The sequence below is a fragment of the Cervus elaphus genome, chromosome X (assembly GCF_910594005.1).
Source record: "Cervus elaphus chromosome X, mCerEla1.1, whole genome shotgun sequence".
Classification (NCBI taxonomy): Eukaryota; Metazoa; Chordata; class Mammalia; order Artiodactyla; family Cervidae; genus Cervus; species Cervus elaphus.
Window position 1 is genome coordinate 144632459 of NC_057848.1, and position 15792 is coordinate 144648250.

Below are 15792 nucleotides of genomic sequence, written 5' to 3' on the forward strand. Positions count from 1 at the left end.
GATAGAGATGTAACCAAGAAGAAGTCATAGCCTTAAATAGAATATGAAAAAACATAGCTCCAAGTTGAACTCTAATTTAGTTTCTTTTTATTTAAAGTGGCAGAGTTGAGGAATTCAAGCAACACAAAATATGGCAGTTTATTTTTTTACCCAGGATTGAAGGAGATGTAAGACTTTCAAAGAACTATGTAACAAAAGACATGAAAAAATGAAAAATAAGTGGATTGTGACAGAGTGGAATATTCCATATTTTAACAAAAAATAACAATCTGTTCCGTTCCCAAGAAAAACAATACAAAACCACACCTTTGTTGTTTAAGACCAAGCGTGCTTAGGAGTTTTAGGAGGTTTGCCAGCTATGGTTTTCTTTCATGTTGATACTCTGAAACATATCTCAGTTTCCGAAAAGATAAAAGAATTGAGCTCAAGGTTCCTTCAGATCTCAACAGATGACTAACCAGATTTAGTCATTGGCCTGGGGTGAACTAATATGCAAAATTTTTTAAAAAAGGTAAAGAGAATGTCCAATGTCTAAAACTGTCACTCTCTGCATAAAGAGTCACATGTCACTGGAAAATTTAAATCCAGTACCTTAGAAAAAATGTTTGTAATACCATTTAAAGAAGGAATAATGGCTGAGAGACACATGATTTTAATTGGTGGTTTTCTGTAATATACTACAAGGCTCACATCAGTGACTTTGGCCTCCCTGGATATTAGTCCTTACTATGAATAATATTTTGACATTAAATCATGAATTGTGTTCAACAGAAAGCTACCACGATGAGGGTCCTATTGCACTTGGCTTGCCATGCGCACCAAGCAACTTCAGTAGTGAGTGACGAAACTTAGCCAAGAAGTGGGGAAAGAGCCGGGCCATCCGAGTCAGGCCAGAATGTTTCCCGGGCAGCATCAGTGAAATGTGTATATGAATTTGCAAAAATATCAGTTGATTCAAGCCTTCCCCCACTTAACATCTGAATTACCTGTGGAGCTTTGGCTTCTTTATCGGTTTAGTCTGTGGTACATCTGTCAATCTAAACCTCCTTTTCAATACTATTAAGAAGACAGCAAGGCCTGTAGACCACTAAAAAAAAAGGTGGTTCTGGAAGGAAAAGGCTTAGAAAAATGGTGGGGAGAGGAGTGGAGGGAATTCTTTGGAAAATATTGATGAAGATAATGCTGAGAGGGAGAGAGAAAAGTCAGAGGGATGAGAAAAATGAAAGACAGACGAGAGAAGGCAGAGACCTGCTTCACATCCAGGGCCACAAAGCTGCTGCAATCCATCTGTGAGGCCATCACGGCTGCATCATGGCCCAGGGACTAGGAAGGAGGGATGTGTTTTATCTCCACCTTGGGTACCACACCAATGTTCATCTCGCCAATCACAGAACTAACATAGAAACGCTAAGACCATATGAAGCTTCTAAAACAGACCATCTGTGCCTCAATGGATGCCTTTGCATGTTTTCCTATCTCATAAGCATATCGTTATAAAAGATGTCAGACAACAAACACACCCTGATGACAAGGAAGAACAAATAGCCTTTCTTGGTCTTCAACGTCTTCACCAAGCCTGTTTCATGTCCACTAATAGGACTCTGAATTTCTCCTCTCTGTTATTGTACAGGGGTTGAGTGAATAGATTACCTATCAAGGACCCCATAAAAATGGTTGACATAATAAAAAGCAATTAAAAAAAGAAGACTGTCCCTCTCCTGTGCTTGCCTATAACAAATACTGTTCATCGTTTATATAATTTACTAAGTAAACAGAGAGAAAAATGAAGAAGCACTGGATAGGCTTCAAGTGAGAAAAGGTTTACAAGAGGAAGGGACAAGAAGGAAGAAAATAGATAGATAGGGAAAAAGTGGAAAACCCACAGGCCATAATATAAATGAAGACAAAGATATGTAAAAAGCTGATTCTGTTTCCATCAATTCCCTTTCATCTTGTTTCAAGATAAAGCTGCTAAAGATTTCATATTGTGTTGATATTCTCAACTGAAAATTTGCATGGACATATGCCACCTTAGTATTTCCTGGGTGGAAGAAAATTGGAGGCAGAATTTATCTTGTCATGACTTAGTGGTGTCTCCTCCCTGTCCTCCTTTTCTATTCTCTTTCCTTGTCTAGCCTCCAAATTTCTACCCCTAGCCTTCTGTGTCACCAAGGCAAGCATAGTAACTGCCTGGTTTGTCACTGTCTGCCTAGGGGTCATCACAGAACCTGTCTACAGAAAGGTACTTAAACTTTAGTTGCATAAATTAATGTAACCTTCATTCTTATGGTGAATTCATCTATAATAAACTGAGACTATATTAACAACTTTTTTTTTGGATGCACCACAAGGCATGCAGGATCTTAGTTCCCAGACCAGGGATCAAACCTGCACCCCCTGCATTGGAAGCATGGAGTCTTACCCACTGGATCACCAGGAAAGTTCCTGTTATCAACTTTTAAGTATACATTTTGAACAATCTCTTTATAACAGAGCCACAAATTCTAATTGTCCAGAAATGAGCTTTAATTCCAAGTCCCATATTCAATTTGTCCAAGAGAGAAAGTCATTTTTCTCTCATGTTGGCACTCTTTAAATATTACTTAATTTCCTTCTGTTCTCTCAGGCTAAAAATCTTATAGCCCTGTTTTATTTTTGCCTCATGTTTATGCCCTATTCAATTTCCAAACATACCAGTTGTATCTTTCCTCTGAAAGGTCTGGCCAATTTGTCTCTCCAATCTTCCTGTTCTAATCCCATCAGCTCATTAGCGGTTTCAATTAACTCCTTTGCTTCAGATTTTACTGAAGAGAGTAATCTGGTCCTTTTTAATATAATTACTTACATGGTAGGATTTAAATGCTTCTTATTTGTCCTTTCTTCCTGGTTCTATTCCTTTTTCTTTCCTTGCCTTCTTTTTAAAAGTCATTCCATTTTCCCCCTTTATTATACATTATTTACTCTCTTACTGCTTACTCTAGAGATTACAACATGCATCCTTGACAGTACTGGGACCACAAGACACTTTAACCTCATCTACTGCATATTCCTTTCATGTACTGTTGTTGCTATGTAGTATTTAAAATTTTAATATATTTTGAACATCACAATACATTATTATTTTATACAGTCAAAATTCAGTTAGAATGACCTACATATTTTCTCTTTCTTGGCCTCTGTGTTTCTCCTTGCATTGCCGAATTTCCACCTGAGAACATTTTTTTCCTTTTACCAGAAAAAAACTACTTAGTTTTTCTTTCAGTAGGGATTTGCTTGTAATGATTTTTCTAAGTTTTGGTTTGTCGTTGCCTTTATATTTTACCTTCATTTCTTAAGGATATTTTCACTAAATATAGAATTCCAGGTGGATATTATTTTCTTTTAGCACTTCAAAGATTTCATTCCACTGTACTCTGCTTCCATTGAGAAATAATCAGCTAGAAGTTTTAGTGTTGCTCTCTTCAAAGTCACGTCCTCTGGCTACTTTAAAATTCTTTTTATCCTCAGGTCTCAGCCTATGATTGTGTATGACTTTCTGTGTATATATCTTGCCTGGGGATTCACAGTGCTTCTTGAATTGGTGGCATATTTTTCAACAGTTTTGAAAAAACTTTTCTCTCTCTCTCTCACTTTCCTTTTCTTCTGGGTCCCCACTTAAAAATATGTTGAACCTTCTTATCTTACTCTATATTTCTTTTAGATACTTTTCTGCATTTTCTTAACCTTTGTGTGTCTGTGCCTCAGCTGTGTCTAATATGATGTAAAACTCATCAATGGAGTTTAACACCATTATAAAATTTCTATCCTTAAATTTCTGATTGTTTGCTAAGATTATCAATCTTCCCCATGAATTTCTTGAACATGCAGATCATGGTTAAAGCCTGGTAACTCTAATATTAGGATTTCCTATGGGTCTGTTTATAATGTCAGTTGTTTCTTTTGGTTTTCAGTCATTCTTTTTTTGAATGCCTGATATTTTTTAAATAGAAAACTAGAAATTGTAGAAGAAAAAGGAATGAATAAATAAGCACATTACAAAAAGTCTTCCTGGTAAAATATTTACTGAAATCCTTCACTATAACTTCAACTAACCTAGTTGCATTATTTTAAAATGACAACTCAAAGTCCAAAGCTTCATTTCTACACTTCAAAGTTTACAGTTTAATTAGAACTTTCTGGTTCCTGTGAGTAGGTCCTTCCTTTCGTGAGGGGGAAAACAAATGTGAAACCCTAACTAGTATAAAAAGTTGGCTAACATTTGTCTTTGAAAGAATACTCTCCTAGTCACTAAAATTGTAATATCCTGCTTATAATCAAAATGAGCTGCTCATGAGAATGAGAAGAAAATAAAGATTCAAAAGAGGTACTTTGTCTAATAGGACCTTTGGCTGCAATTCTTTGACCTTTTTTTGCATCTTTAGTTTTTTATCACAAGTACAGAAGACATACTAAATGCTTTCTTATAACACAGTAACATTAAACACCTTAATTTTTTATAAAGATTCTTTCCAAAGGATTCACACTACTCTTACAAAACACTTTTTAAGCATATTTTCTGCTTGAACGTCACTTTTTCCAATCTATACTAAAGTAACTGCAAAGTAAAAATTGCTCACTCCATAAATCATTCCATCTCTGACAACTTCTGTCTCCACTCCCCAACCCACAACCTGTTACTTTATTGACCAAAAAATGGTGCTTTTCTATTTGTGACAGAATAATGCCTTTTAGTGATTGTATATTTAGAACAGAATCTTCCTTTTACTAAGTGACAGTGTCATTCAGTGCTCAATTGTCATGTGCTGCTAAGAGTGAGACTCAAATATACGTGGTTATTTCCGCTGAATAAAGCGTGATATCTAATGGTGGTATGTTTGAGATTGAGCCTTTCCATCCTGTGGACATAGCCATGTTTATAGCAGAAGGAGCTAAATTGATGAGATTTTTGTTTTCATAAGCTCAGCAGAGTCGATTCAAATGCCTATATGGGAAGAACAAGTACACAAATACTTTACGGAGAGGTAGATATGGGACTGGGAACATGTGTAATCTTGAGTTTTGAGGGGAGGAGGAGGTGAGATCTCTTTTAGGTGTCAGAAACAGCAGGGATTACGAAAAGTTCTAGCCATACTGATTCATTTGTCTAATACAGATTATCAGGAAGGGGAGAGCAAAAGAAAGAGTTAATTCAACATGGGAATAACTATCTGAAATTGGTAAATATATAAGAACCCATTTCTTAGAAGACTCTTTGAGATTATAGGAAACATGACTTCATGCTTTTTGAGCCAGATGTTTTAGCATGACCACATCTGCAAGTAGAAAAAGGCCTTGCATTTGACATCCATGCACAACAGCTTACCCACAGCGTTGTAGAGAGGTTCTCCAGTTAATTTGTCCCAGACTACAGTGGTTTCCCTCTGGTTACTGACACCAATAGCTTTCAAGAGAAAATTAAACAGAAAAGAATTAAAAAAAAACAAGCAAAAATCTGAGGATAGTTCTCTTTTTTTTTTAATATATATAGGCACAAGTAAACAGAACAATGTGGGGAAAAAAAAACATTTGGAATATTGGTAGTAGTATTGAGTTGATTTTCTTCAAAAGGCCCAAGAAAAATGAACCTCCAAGTCAAGCTTCTTTTTTTTTTTTCTACAGACTCCTTCCCTCTTTACTATCAGCACACCATGACACAGACCCAGATTAATAGCGAAGAGACTCGCAGGTTGGCTTATAAAAAGGGAATGCAATAACTTCCCCAGTTTACAACACCCTATTTATTATGCTGAGGTGACCAGCAATAACCTCATTCATTTATTTACTAACTGCTACAAGAAATTTCCCTCTGCGTGTGTGCACGCACACATCTGCATTAAAAAAAAACCAGCCACCGATAGAATCCTTCATGCTGGGTAAACTCGTATTATGGTTAGTTAGAAATTCAGTTTTCTTCATTTATTTTAATAATAGTTTACAAGACATAGAGTTTGAATCAGGCGTAAGTACAATATGTGATGGCAATTACCTCATACTAATCTATATACAACTCAAGGGCTATAGTTACAGTAAGTTACTCTAAGTAAAATACCATTCCATACCATTTTATTCAGTTTAGCTTGATTCATCTAAATTGGAGGTTTTCAGACTTGGCTGTATATTAGAATCAACTGCAGAGCTTTTATAGATTTCTAGTACCCAGGCCCTGGAGCAAACATTCTAATTTAACTACTTGGGGTAGCATAGGAGCATTGGTATATTTTTCTTAATACTCCCCACATGTATAGAGTTGCACATGCTGGACTAAAGGGTGGTGGTGCTCTTTCAGAATTTAACCTTAAAGGCAATATAATCAACCCATTATGCTCAAATCTCTGGAATTGCCTGTTATGAGACCATTCAGACAGCACTTCTAGTGAAAAGATACTATGTCTCATGAGGCAAACCAATCTCTACTGCATAGCTTTGCTATTTGAAAAAAATCCTTTTCCTCGTTGCTTCCGCCTGTCAATCTTTGCCACACTCTTTGGAGATACAAGAATAAGGTGACTCCTTCCACAGGTCAGCCTTTCACACTTGAAGCAGTTATTCTGTCCCTCCAGGCTTCTCTTCCCTTGCCGAGGCTGAATAATCCAATTTCGTTCCACTGCCCCCACCTCCATACAGCATGGTTTAAAGTCCCTTCACCACCTCCTCTAGGAACATGCACCTATCTGTCCAAATTACTCACACTGTACCCCAGAATAAACACACTAGCAACATTCTGACCGACAGAGATCTAAAGGAGACCAGCAGCTCCCTTGTTTTAAATCTTCTTCATCCAACGCAGAGTTACTCATTGTAACACCTTGCCTAGACGTACAAAGATGAATGAGATTCCACTACCAGGAAGCTTAGAGGCACAGGGTGAAAGGAAGAGATTTGGGGGTGATTTTTTTTTACAAAAGGAAGACAAAAATGTTTGCCGGAATATAGGAAGAGAAAGAAGAATATGGGGGTAGGGGAGGAAGGTGTCTGGAAATGAATGGGACACCATCCTGGTTCTTAAAGTAACAGAGGGGATGAGATTAACACCCAGGGAGCAGCTTCACTAGGGCAGAAGCTTATTTGCTCCCCTTGTGGTGGAGGGAAGGGGGCAAGAGATACAGACATTAAGAATAGGGACAGGAAGTTGAAGAATTTAGATGCCAGGGCCTCAACTTTCTCTATGAAGTAGTGTACAAGGCGATCAGCCAAAATGGGGATTGTGCAATTGGGCACTGTTCAATAGAGCTCAGGCTCCAAAGCCAGACTGCCTCTGCTTTCTAGCAGTGTAACCCTGGGTCTCAGTTTTATCTTCTGTAAAATGGACACCACCAATAACTCCCACATTGAAAGTGCAAGTGTTAGTCGCTCAGTCTGTCTGACTCTTGCAATCCCATGGACTGTAGCCGGCCAGGCTCTTCTGTCCATGAAACTTCCCAGGCAAGAATACCTGGAGTGGGTTGCCATTCCCTTCTCCAGGGGATCTTCCTGACCGAGGGATTGAACCCAGGTCTCCTGCATTACAGGCAGATTCTTTACCATCTGAGTCACCAAGCAAGCCTTACCAGGTTCCAAAAAGGGAAACCTGAATTGATGCCTATTAAAACCGAGGACACACATATATCCATGGCCGGTTCATGTTGATATATGACAGAAATCAGCACAACATTATAAAGCAATTACCCTCCAATTAAAAATAAATAAATAAACAAACAAACAGTGTCTGGCACACAGTAACCACTCCATACATGTTACTTATGGCTGCCGTTCAGTGACATCATTGCTATGCAGACAGTGGAGTGTCAGTCGCAAGGAATGGGACTGAATGAAGTGGGACACACAAAAATAAAGGAATTCCCTAGCAGCGCTCTGGGCACAGCAGAGGTCAGAGACCTCAGCAGGACCTTGGCAATGGTTGTTAAGGTGAATTTCACAATGAGGACTCATCAGGAATCCATGCTCTACTAAACTCTCCTATTCTTCCCCACTGCATTAATTAGCTGTTAACTAGTTGTCTGCTTCCTGAGTTGCAATCCTGGAGTTTCTATTCTACGCCCTTCAGGCTACCCTTCCTTATTGGCTCATTCTACCTGCAATGTTCTAGAACATTATCTAGAGCTATTGCCCTCTGAGTCATCAGTCACAGGTTCCACTCTGACCACCCCTTCTTTCCCCTCTCTCTCAATTTGGTTCCTTCATGCCAAGCAAAAGTGCTTTTCTTGCAGACAAAGTCCAGCGAACCAGCTTTCTCAGGACTCTCTTCCAGACTCAAACACGTCTGGCACTGCTTTCTCTGATTCAGGTCTCTGAACTTCTGAACTCCTTTCACAAGCTGAATTCTCGCCATTTTTACCCTAAAATCCTCTAGGTTTTTCTATGCTCCTGAAAGAAACCTTTTCTGACTGAGCAGGTACTTATCTTAATAGTTTCCAATTTTAATTCCCCCTTTTTCAGAGTAACATGTTTAGGTTTCATAATTTGCCACCCTAGTCAAGCTACAATAAGAGCCTATGACATACAAGTCTTTTAGCTACAGATATTATAATCATTGGCACATATAAAACCCAATGTATAAAAAAACAAAAACAAACAAACAAAACACCCCGATGTATTACTCTTGTATCTGGCAGATACTTTTTTAGGATTTTGTTTTCCTCAACACTGAGTGTCGTTATAAAATTAACTAGTTAAATGCTACATTTAAAACCTGGTTAACTTTTGCTTAAGATTGCCTATGAAAAGTTATAACTGCAGTTAAGAAAATATAATGAGGAAAAAGCCTTTGGAAATAGTCCAGAATGTTATCATTGTTGTCTCTGTAGAATTATAGATGACATGCATCCTTATTTAAAAATAACTTATAATTGGAACACATTTCTGAAAAAAAAAAATGAAAAACACACATAGTAAAAGAAAGTGGCTCCACGGTAAAGAGTACATCTGCCAATGCAGGAGACACTGGGTCAGGACTATCCCCTGGAGGAGGAAGTGGCAACCCACTCCAGTATTCTTGACTGGAGAATCCCATGGACAGAGGAGTCTAGCAGGCTATGTCCATGGGGTCACATAGAGTCGGACACAACTGAGCACACACACACAAACTAATACAATCCCTAGAGGAAGGCTCTGGGACTACTGGAAGGTCCATGTGGGAAGCAGTATAAAGCTTTCTAAGAAAGCAGCGTCTTCTTGTGCTTATGGCAAGTTGTAACAATTGCAAATGATATCTGGCCACTGCTGAGAAGTGCTTTGGGACAAAGAAGACCTCTTCTGAGAGGCCAAGTCTGAGAGGTGAAGGAAATGTCTGTGGATGTGTTGAGTAGGGTGAGGCAGTGGGCATGGGGGCTTCCTTGTTTTGCAAGGGTGTGAGAACTACTATCTAATCACTGAGGATTTGATGCTCTCAACTTGGTAACAGTGTATTTTGTGTTCTGTTTGTAGCTCATGACAGAGGATGAGTGAGAGAGCTTATCTGGTTTTGTCACTCTGTATACTTTTTATTTGAATTTTTTACTGGGGTATAGCCAATTAACAATGTTGAACAGCAAAGGGACTTAGCCATACATAAACCTGTACGCATTCTTCCCTGAACTCCCCTCCCCTCCAGGCTGTCACAGAACACTGAGCAGAATTCCCTGTGCTATATAGCAGGTCCTTGTTAGTTATCTCTTTTAAATATACCAGTGTATATATGCCCATCTCACACTCCCTAACTATCCCTTCCACTTATCCTTCCCCTTGGCAACCATGAGTTCGTTTTCTAAGTCTGTGAGTCTCCTTCTGTTTTGTAAGGAACTCTGCTTGTACCATTTCTTTTTAGATTCCATATATAAGGGATGTCATACAATACTTCTCTTTCTCTGTCTTACTTCACTCACTATGACAATTTCGATGTCCATCCATGTTACTGCAGATGGCATTATTTCAGTCTTTCTAATGGCTAGTCAGTCTGTATACTTAGAATTTCCTTCAGTCCAGTGACAGCCAAACAGAGCTGCCCAGCTCTCTAAGCCAAGAAGGAAAGCAGCAGCCTATTTACTTGTCTTGGGCTCCTGTGAGCTGTTAAACTGGAAAGTGAACTCTGATTTTAGAGACGCTGTTTGCAGGGACCTGAAATCAACACACTTCGGCTGATGAGGACAACTAAAACCAATGAAACTGGAGTTTGTAAAAGAAATACAACCAGCTATGATGAACTCAGTGATTACCAGGTAAGTGATCAATGAGTCACTCTTTAGTGGGGGAAAAAATTATTTATTTGCCACACTGCAACTCAAAACTCAAGCCATTTTGAGGTTAACATCTGTGTGGCTCAGGAAAGAGACGACTTGACCAGGAGAAAGGGCAGCTGAGCATGCATGTTATCCACCACTAAAGAGCTCCACGACCTGTGATGGCTTCCTGTCCCCTCATCCGCAACTAGGTTTGGGTGATGGAAAATCCTTTACCTCATGAGGCTTCTGGGACCTAGGGCTCTAGCCAAAGCTTGGCCCTTGACAGCGCCAATTCAAGAAGTTATCTGGGAAAAAAATTTTTTTAGCACAATTGGCCTGGTATGGATGGGCTTGTGGAACGTTCTCTTGCTCGGCCGTAGGCTGGGACTTGTTGAGAAGGAAGTGCTGGGTCACTTTGATTAGGGCATAAGTTTCACACTGGCCAGACACAGAGGAGCGGAGAGCAGGGAGCTGTGTGTTCAGCACTCTTGCAGATAGTGCAAGTGGAAGACAAGTCGCTTGGACTGCAGTTATGTGACATCTTCATGAACACCACAAAAACAAGAGAAAAAAGAACCACCTGAGTAGATCCAGAAGGCTAACACACCGCAGGCTACCTCACCTGTAAGGGAGGTAGAATGAGGTCGAAATCATGGCCAGTGGCTTTGGAGTCTACTTCCTGAACATGGCGTTCAGCCACCTAGATGATTAACATCACTGCCAATGGATATTTTGACCACAGAGTGTGCTGCTGAATGCCTCATATGTTTACACGGTTTAGACTGTGAAAGCTGTGAGGACAATTCAAGAAAACCGACCAACAATCACTTTCACATGCAACTCATCTAAAACTTGGTGAATGCAACTCTAAAAGAAGTGTGAAGTTCTTCCCTTAGATGTAGGAATAAAATGAGGGTAGGAGATTAAAAAATTGTTAACCTATATCAAACTGCCCATGGGTATTTCTTGTAAAAATCTGCAGTAACAGAAATATCACTGTCACAGTATCCCATGAATTTGTAATAGGGTTGACACGTTTCTCCCATTTGACAGCTGTACAACCCTATTTGTGTTCCACTGTGTCCCAAGGGCACTTAGCACATTGTAGGCACTCTGAGTTTGCTGAATGACTAGTTTTGATTGTGCTTAGTCTTTTTTTGAAATGACCTTTATTTAGGAAATAAGGGAAACTCTGGGGGAAAAAATCAATGTTTCAACTTAGGAGTGCAAGTCAATTTCAGAGCCAAGATGACATGAATTAAGGAACCACCACCACCAACAAATTGTTCCCTCAATCTAGAGACAAATTAGCCAAGGAAGAAAGAGAACAGCCCTTGAATGAAGAGCTAGAAACATTTAAACTCTAAGTAGATGGCAATAATCACATCATGCCTTCATCCTTTACACTAGTAGCACATCAATTTTAGATGTCTGGGTTATTTTTTCCTCCCTGTATGAATGAAGCAAAGTCAAACACAGGCAGATATTCTGTTAAAACTACTAGGAATGAACAGAGGCATCTATAATAATCTCACACTCTCAATTATTTTAGGGCAACTTCATACACGAAGTGCTTTGATTTCAAATAATCTCCGTCCACTCCAAGCTGTTCCTTATTCTATTCTTTCTCTCTTCAGTACAGACCATCTCTATAACCAGCCAAGAGCTCCAGGAAAAAAACAAAACAAAACCAAGTCTCATCTGTGACCCATCCCTCCCCCTCACCCCAGTACTCTCTCTGTTCCCCTGACATCCAATTCATCAGCAAGTTCTGGCCCTTTCTCCTCACCTTCACTACGACCACTGTTGATCAAGGCATCGTCCTCTCTCTCTCAGGACTTCCACGGTGGTCTCCACACCAGTCTCCTTGCGTCCACACTTACACCTTTCCTATCCACTCTCCACACAGTGGTCAGGAAGTTGTTTCCAAACTGCAAGTCAGGTCTTGTTATCCTCTCACCTCACTTAAAGCCTTCTCATGGCTCCTTGTGACACTAAGAACAACATCCAAACTCCTAACTGTGGCCAACAAGGCCCTATCCACTTGCCAGATTTCAATTCCTACTGAAAGCCTTTATCAGGTTGTAAGAAACAACCCTTCTTTTATGTTGTATTTGACATGTTAGCCTTCTTTCTGATCCAGGAATTGGCCAAGCTTATACCCACTCAGGGCCTTTGCACATGCTACTTTCTTTTCCTCAAACACTCTTCCCCCAGATATTTGTATGGCTGGCCCCTTTTGGCCTCCGAGACATCAGAAAAAGGGTCACCTCCTCAGAGAGGCCTTCTCTGGTCTTCTAATCTAAAAGAAGCCTTTCTCCGTATACTCTACCATATCACTGGATTTTATTTTCTATGTGGAACTTATCCATATCTGAAATTAGCTAATATTTCTCTGCTCTTCTTGGTGGTCTCAAATGCACCAAGAGCAAAGAGAAAAGAGACCCAATCTTCCTATTTATTGTGTATCCTCAGTTCTTGAAGAAATGCTTGCCATTACGCAGGCACTCGAGTATGTGCTGAATGAATGAATGAATTTAATTGAGATAATCACAGAGAGAGTAAAACATTAAAAATACCTTTTATGTTGGAAATATCAATATTGAGCTGCCCAAGTTTCTCACACGTTTTCTCTATACACTCATAGACAGACTGCAGAATTTCCTTAGGGTCCTGCTCCACCCACCTTCAAACAAAAGAAAGTATTTTGGTTAGTCCACAAACAAGCAAGACAGATATAATTTATTTCTCTAGAGATGTTCACTTATGAGGATGTGGCTGCATAAACTAAAGAAAATCAGATAAGCAAGGCATATCCAATATTCTAAAGAAATGACTTAAAGAAGGGCCAATTTCCCTTACATTTTTATTATTCTTCATACAGTAATTAACCATTTGAAAGGAGGTAAAAGTATTTTGGTTAGTCCACAAACAAGCAAGACAGATATAATTTATTTCTCTAGAGATATTCACTTATGAGGATGTGGCTGCATAAACTGAAGAAAATCAGATAAGCAAGGCATATCCAATATTCTAAAGAAACGACTTAAAGAAGGGCCAATTTCCCTTACATTTTTATTATTCTTCATACAGTAATTAACCATTTGAAAGGAGGTAATACTAGGCCACAAACAGCAGATATTTTACCTGTTTTAAAATCATTTTTTCAAATCCAGCGAGAAATAAGTTCCCCAATTTTTTATATCTTGTAGGTCTGATGAATTCTGATAATATTCACATTTCACTAGTCATTAGTCATTTTTAAATCGACTAGATACAGATATTATTCTTTTGACGCACTGACTGATTTCCTTCCTTATATATTTATTTATTTATGAAGCACAACAAATTCTAAAGTCAAATAAGTATATTAATCACTTTTGTCATGATTTTTCCTAATATGTTTCATTAGAAAGTAGGGAAACATTTTTAATTCCTTCCAAGAACTATGTCATGTAGACAAGTGATTGGTCCAAGTTTTCAGACCAAATCCCCGTGCAATTGTATGTAAGGCACAAGGACCTCAGAAGGATGAATGGCTTATAATAAATGACAAGGATGAATATCTGGGAGAAACAAATGGCATACCTTATCTATGGAAAAGTAGAAATGACACAAGTTAAAAGAATCCTACGCTACAATCTGGAAGTAGCAAGGGAATGCCAAATGCCTTTCTTCTCAGCCTTCCTCCAGGTCTGCCCAGCTTTCCCAAGCTATGAATTCTGTCTCTAAATTTTCTCTTTCCAAAAACACGATCTCCTTCCACATATTTCTAATTTCTATCCCTCCAAGACTAACTGTCCTCTCTTTTAAACTGCAACGGGATCAGGTCTATGGATAGTCATTCAAATGCTAGAAACATGTCAATAACTTTTATTATTAAACAAAGGAATTCCCTGAAACATAGGAGAACATTCTTAATGGAAAATCTGGTAAGACACTGCTTTGTTTTCCTCTTAAATTGAAGTAAACTTTACAATATAATGAACAGATCTAAAGCACACACATTTGTTGAGTTTCAACAAATGCATATACCAATTTAACCAACACCCACATCCAGATACAGAATATTTCCATTGCACCAGAAAAGTTCTTTCATGCCTTCAAGTCAATCACACACTCACAGGCAACCACTTTCGGGATTCTCATCATCCTAATTAGTTCAGCATCTTCTTAAATTTTAGATAGTCATATAGGATGTATTCTCCTATGCCCAGCTTTTTTTCATTTTCCATGATATTAAAAAGATTCAACCATGTTGCTGCATGTATCAGATCACTGTTTTAAAACTGTCTAACAGTATTTCATTGTTATTGTTTTCTGATGAATAGTATATTCATTGTTTACTGATGGCAAACATTTGAGGGGTTTCCAGTTTTATTATGAACAAAGCTACTATAAGCATTCATGTAGATAAGTCTTTCTATAGGCCTATGCTTTCACTTCTCTTGGATGAATTCCTAAGAGTGGAATGCAGCAGATACATGAGTAATTTGATAAGAAACTGCCACATAGTTTTTCAAAGTGGTTGTATCATAAATATCAATTTTTGAACACCGTACAGTACATGTATATGTACTATATAATGCATGCTTATTAGTAATACTACAGTTACTACATATGAACATTATTTCCCAAAAGAATGATTTAGTAGCAGATGTTAAGATATATGAATTAAAAAAAAAACATTTCTTTATTTAAGGAAAAAACCCTCACGTGCAAATCAGGAGAGAAGCAGCTTGACAATAATGAAGACATAAAACTAAATGACTTCAAAGTCAGTGTGGAATTTCTGATATCTAATACACCTTTGCTTTATTACTTTATTACTCCTTTTCTGTCCCTGAATTTCTTTTTTTTTTTTTGTCCCTGAATTTCTAAGCCATCAGTCATCCACATTTTTGCTGACCTACCAAGTTAGTGCTTCTTTTATATATATATATTTACTTATTTTATTTATTCTTTTTGCTAAGCCAAGTCTGAGTTATGGCACATGGGCTCAGTGGCTCCTTGGCAAGTCAGATCTTAGTTCCCTGACCAGGGATAGAAACCAAGTTTCCTGCACTGCAAGGCAGATTCTTAACCATTGGACCATCTGGGAAGTCCCAAGTTACTGCTTCTTTTCTTGACTAATACCTATTCCTTGTCTTCTCAGGAGGGTGTTTGATCAAGTGTACGTTATCGAGGCATAGGGCAGGTGGGTTGAGATGGACTAATAAACATGAGGTATCTTTACATATTAAATTAGGAAACATACCCTTCTCTTGGAAACTCTTGTTTTATTTCCACTTGATGATGACTAAGTAGTTCGGCTGTTTTTGAATTGAAAACCTGAAAAATATATTGCAAGAGTAGAGTAAGAAATACAGGTAGACAGCAAAGACGTTCAAAAGTTATTAGGCAACTGAAGTTCTTATTCACTGAGAGAAAAATCATTTCAGAGGAAATGCCTGGCAAGATGTTCTACATTCTCTTCAGATAGAATCATTCGAGTTATAAGGTAACTTCAGAAATAACTTCTTTTTAGATAAAATGAAAATCTGTTAAAGGTAACGCT

The 15792-nt window shown here is 38.4% G+C and overlaps 1 protein-coding gene across 6 annotated transcripts in view; it reads right to left on the bottom strand.

Moving 5' to 3' along the window:
• The window catches only part of GK (glycerol kinase), an 80231-nt gene that overhangs the window by 53099 nt on the left and 11340 nt on the right, over positions 1-15792 (bottom strand). For all 6 annotated transcript variants that reach the window (XM_043896455.1, XM_043896454.1, XM_043896452.1 and 3 more), the window contains exons 2-4: positions 15493-15566; positions 12815-12921; positions 5363-5440 (exon numbers count right to left, since the gene is read on the bottom strand). In XM_043896455.1, coding sequence (XP_043752390.1) covers positions 5363-5440; positions 12815-12921; positions 15493-15566 — 259 coding nt within the window. The remainder of the gene's footprint in view (positions 1-5362; positions 5441-12814; positions 12922-15492; positions 15567-15792) is intronic.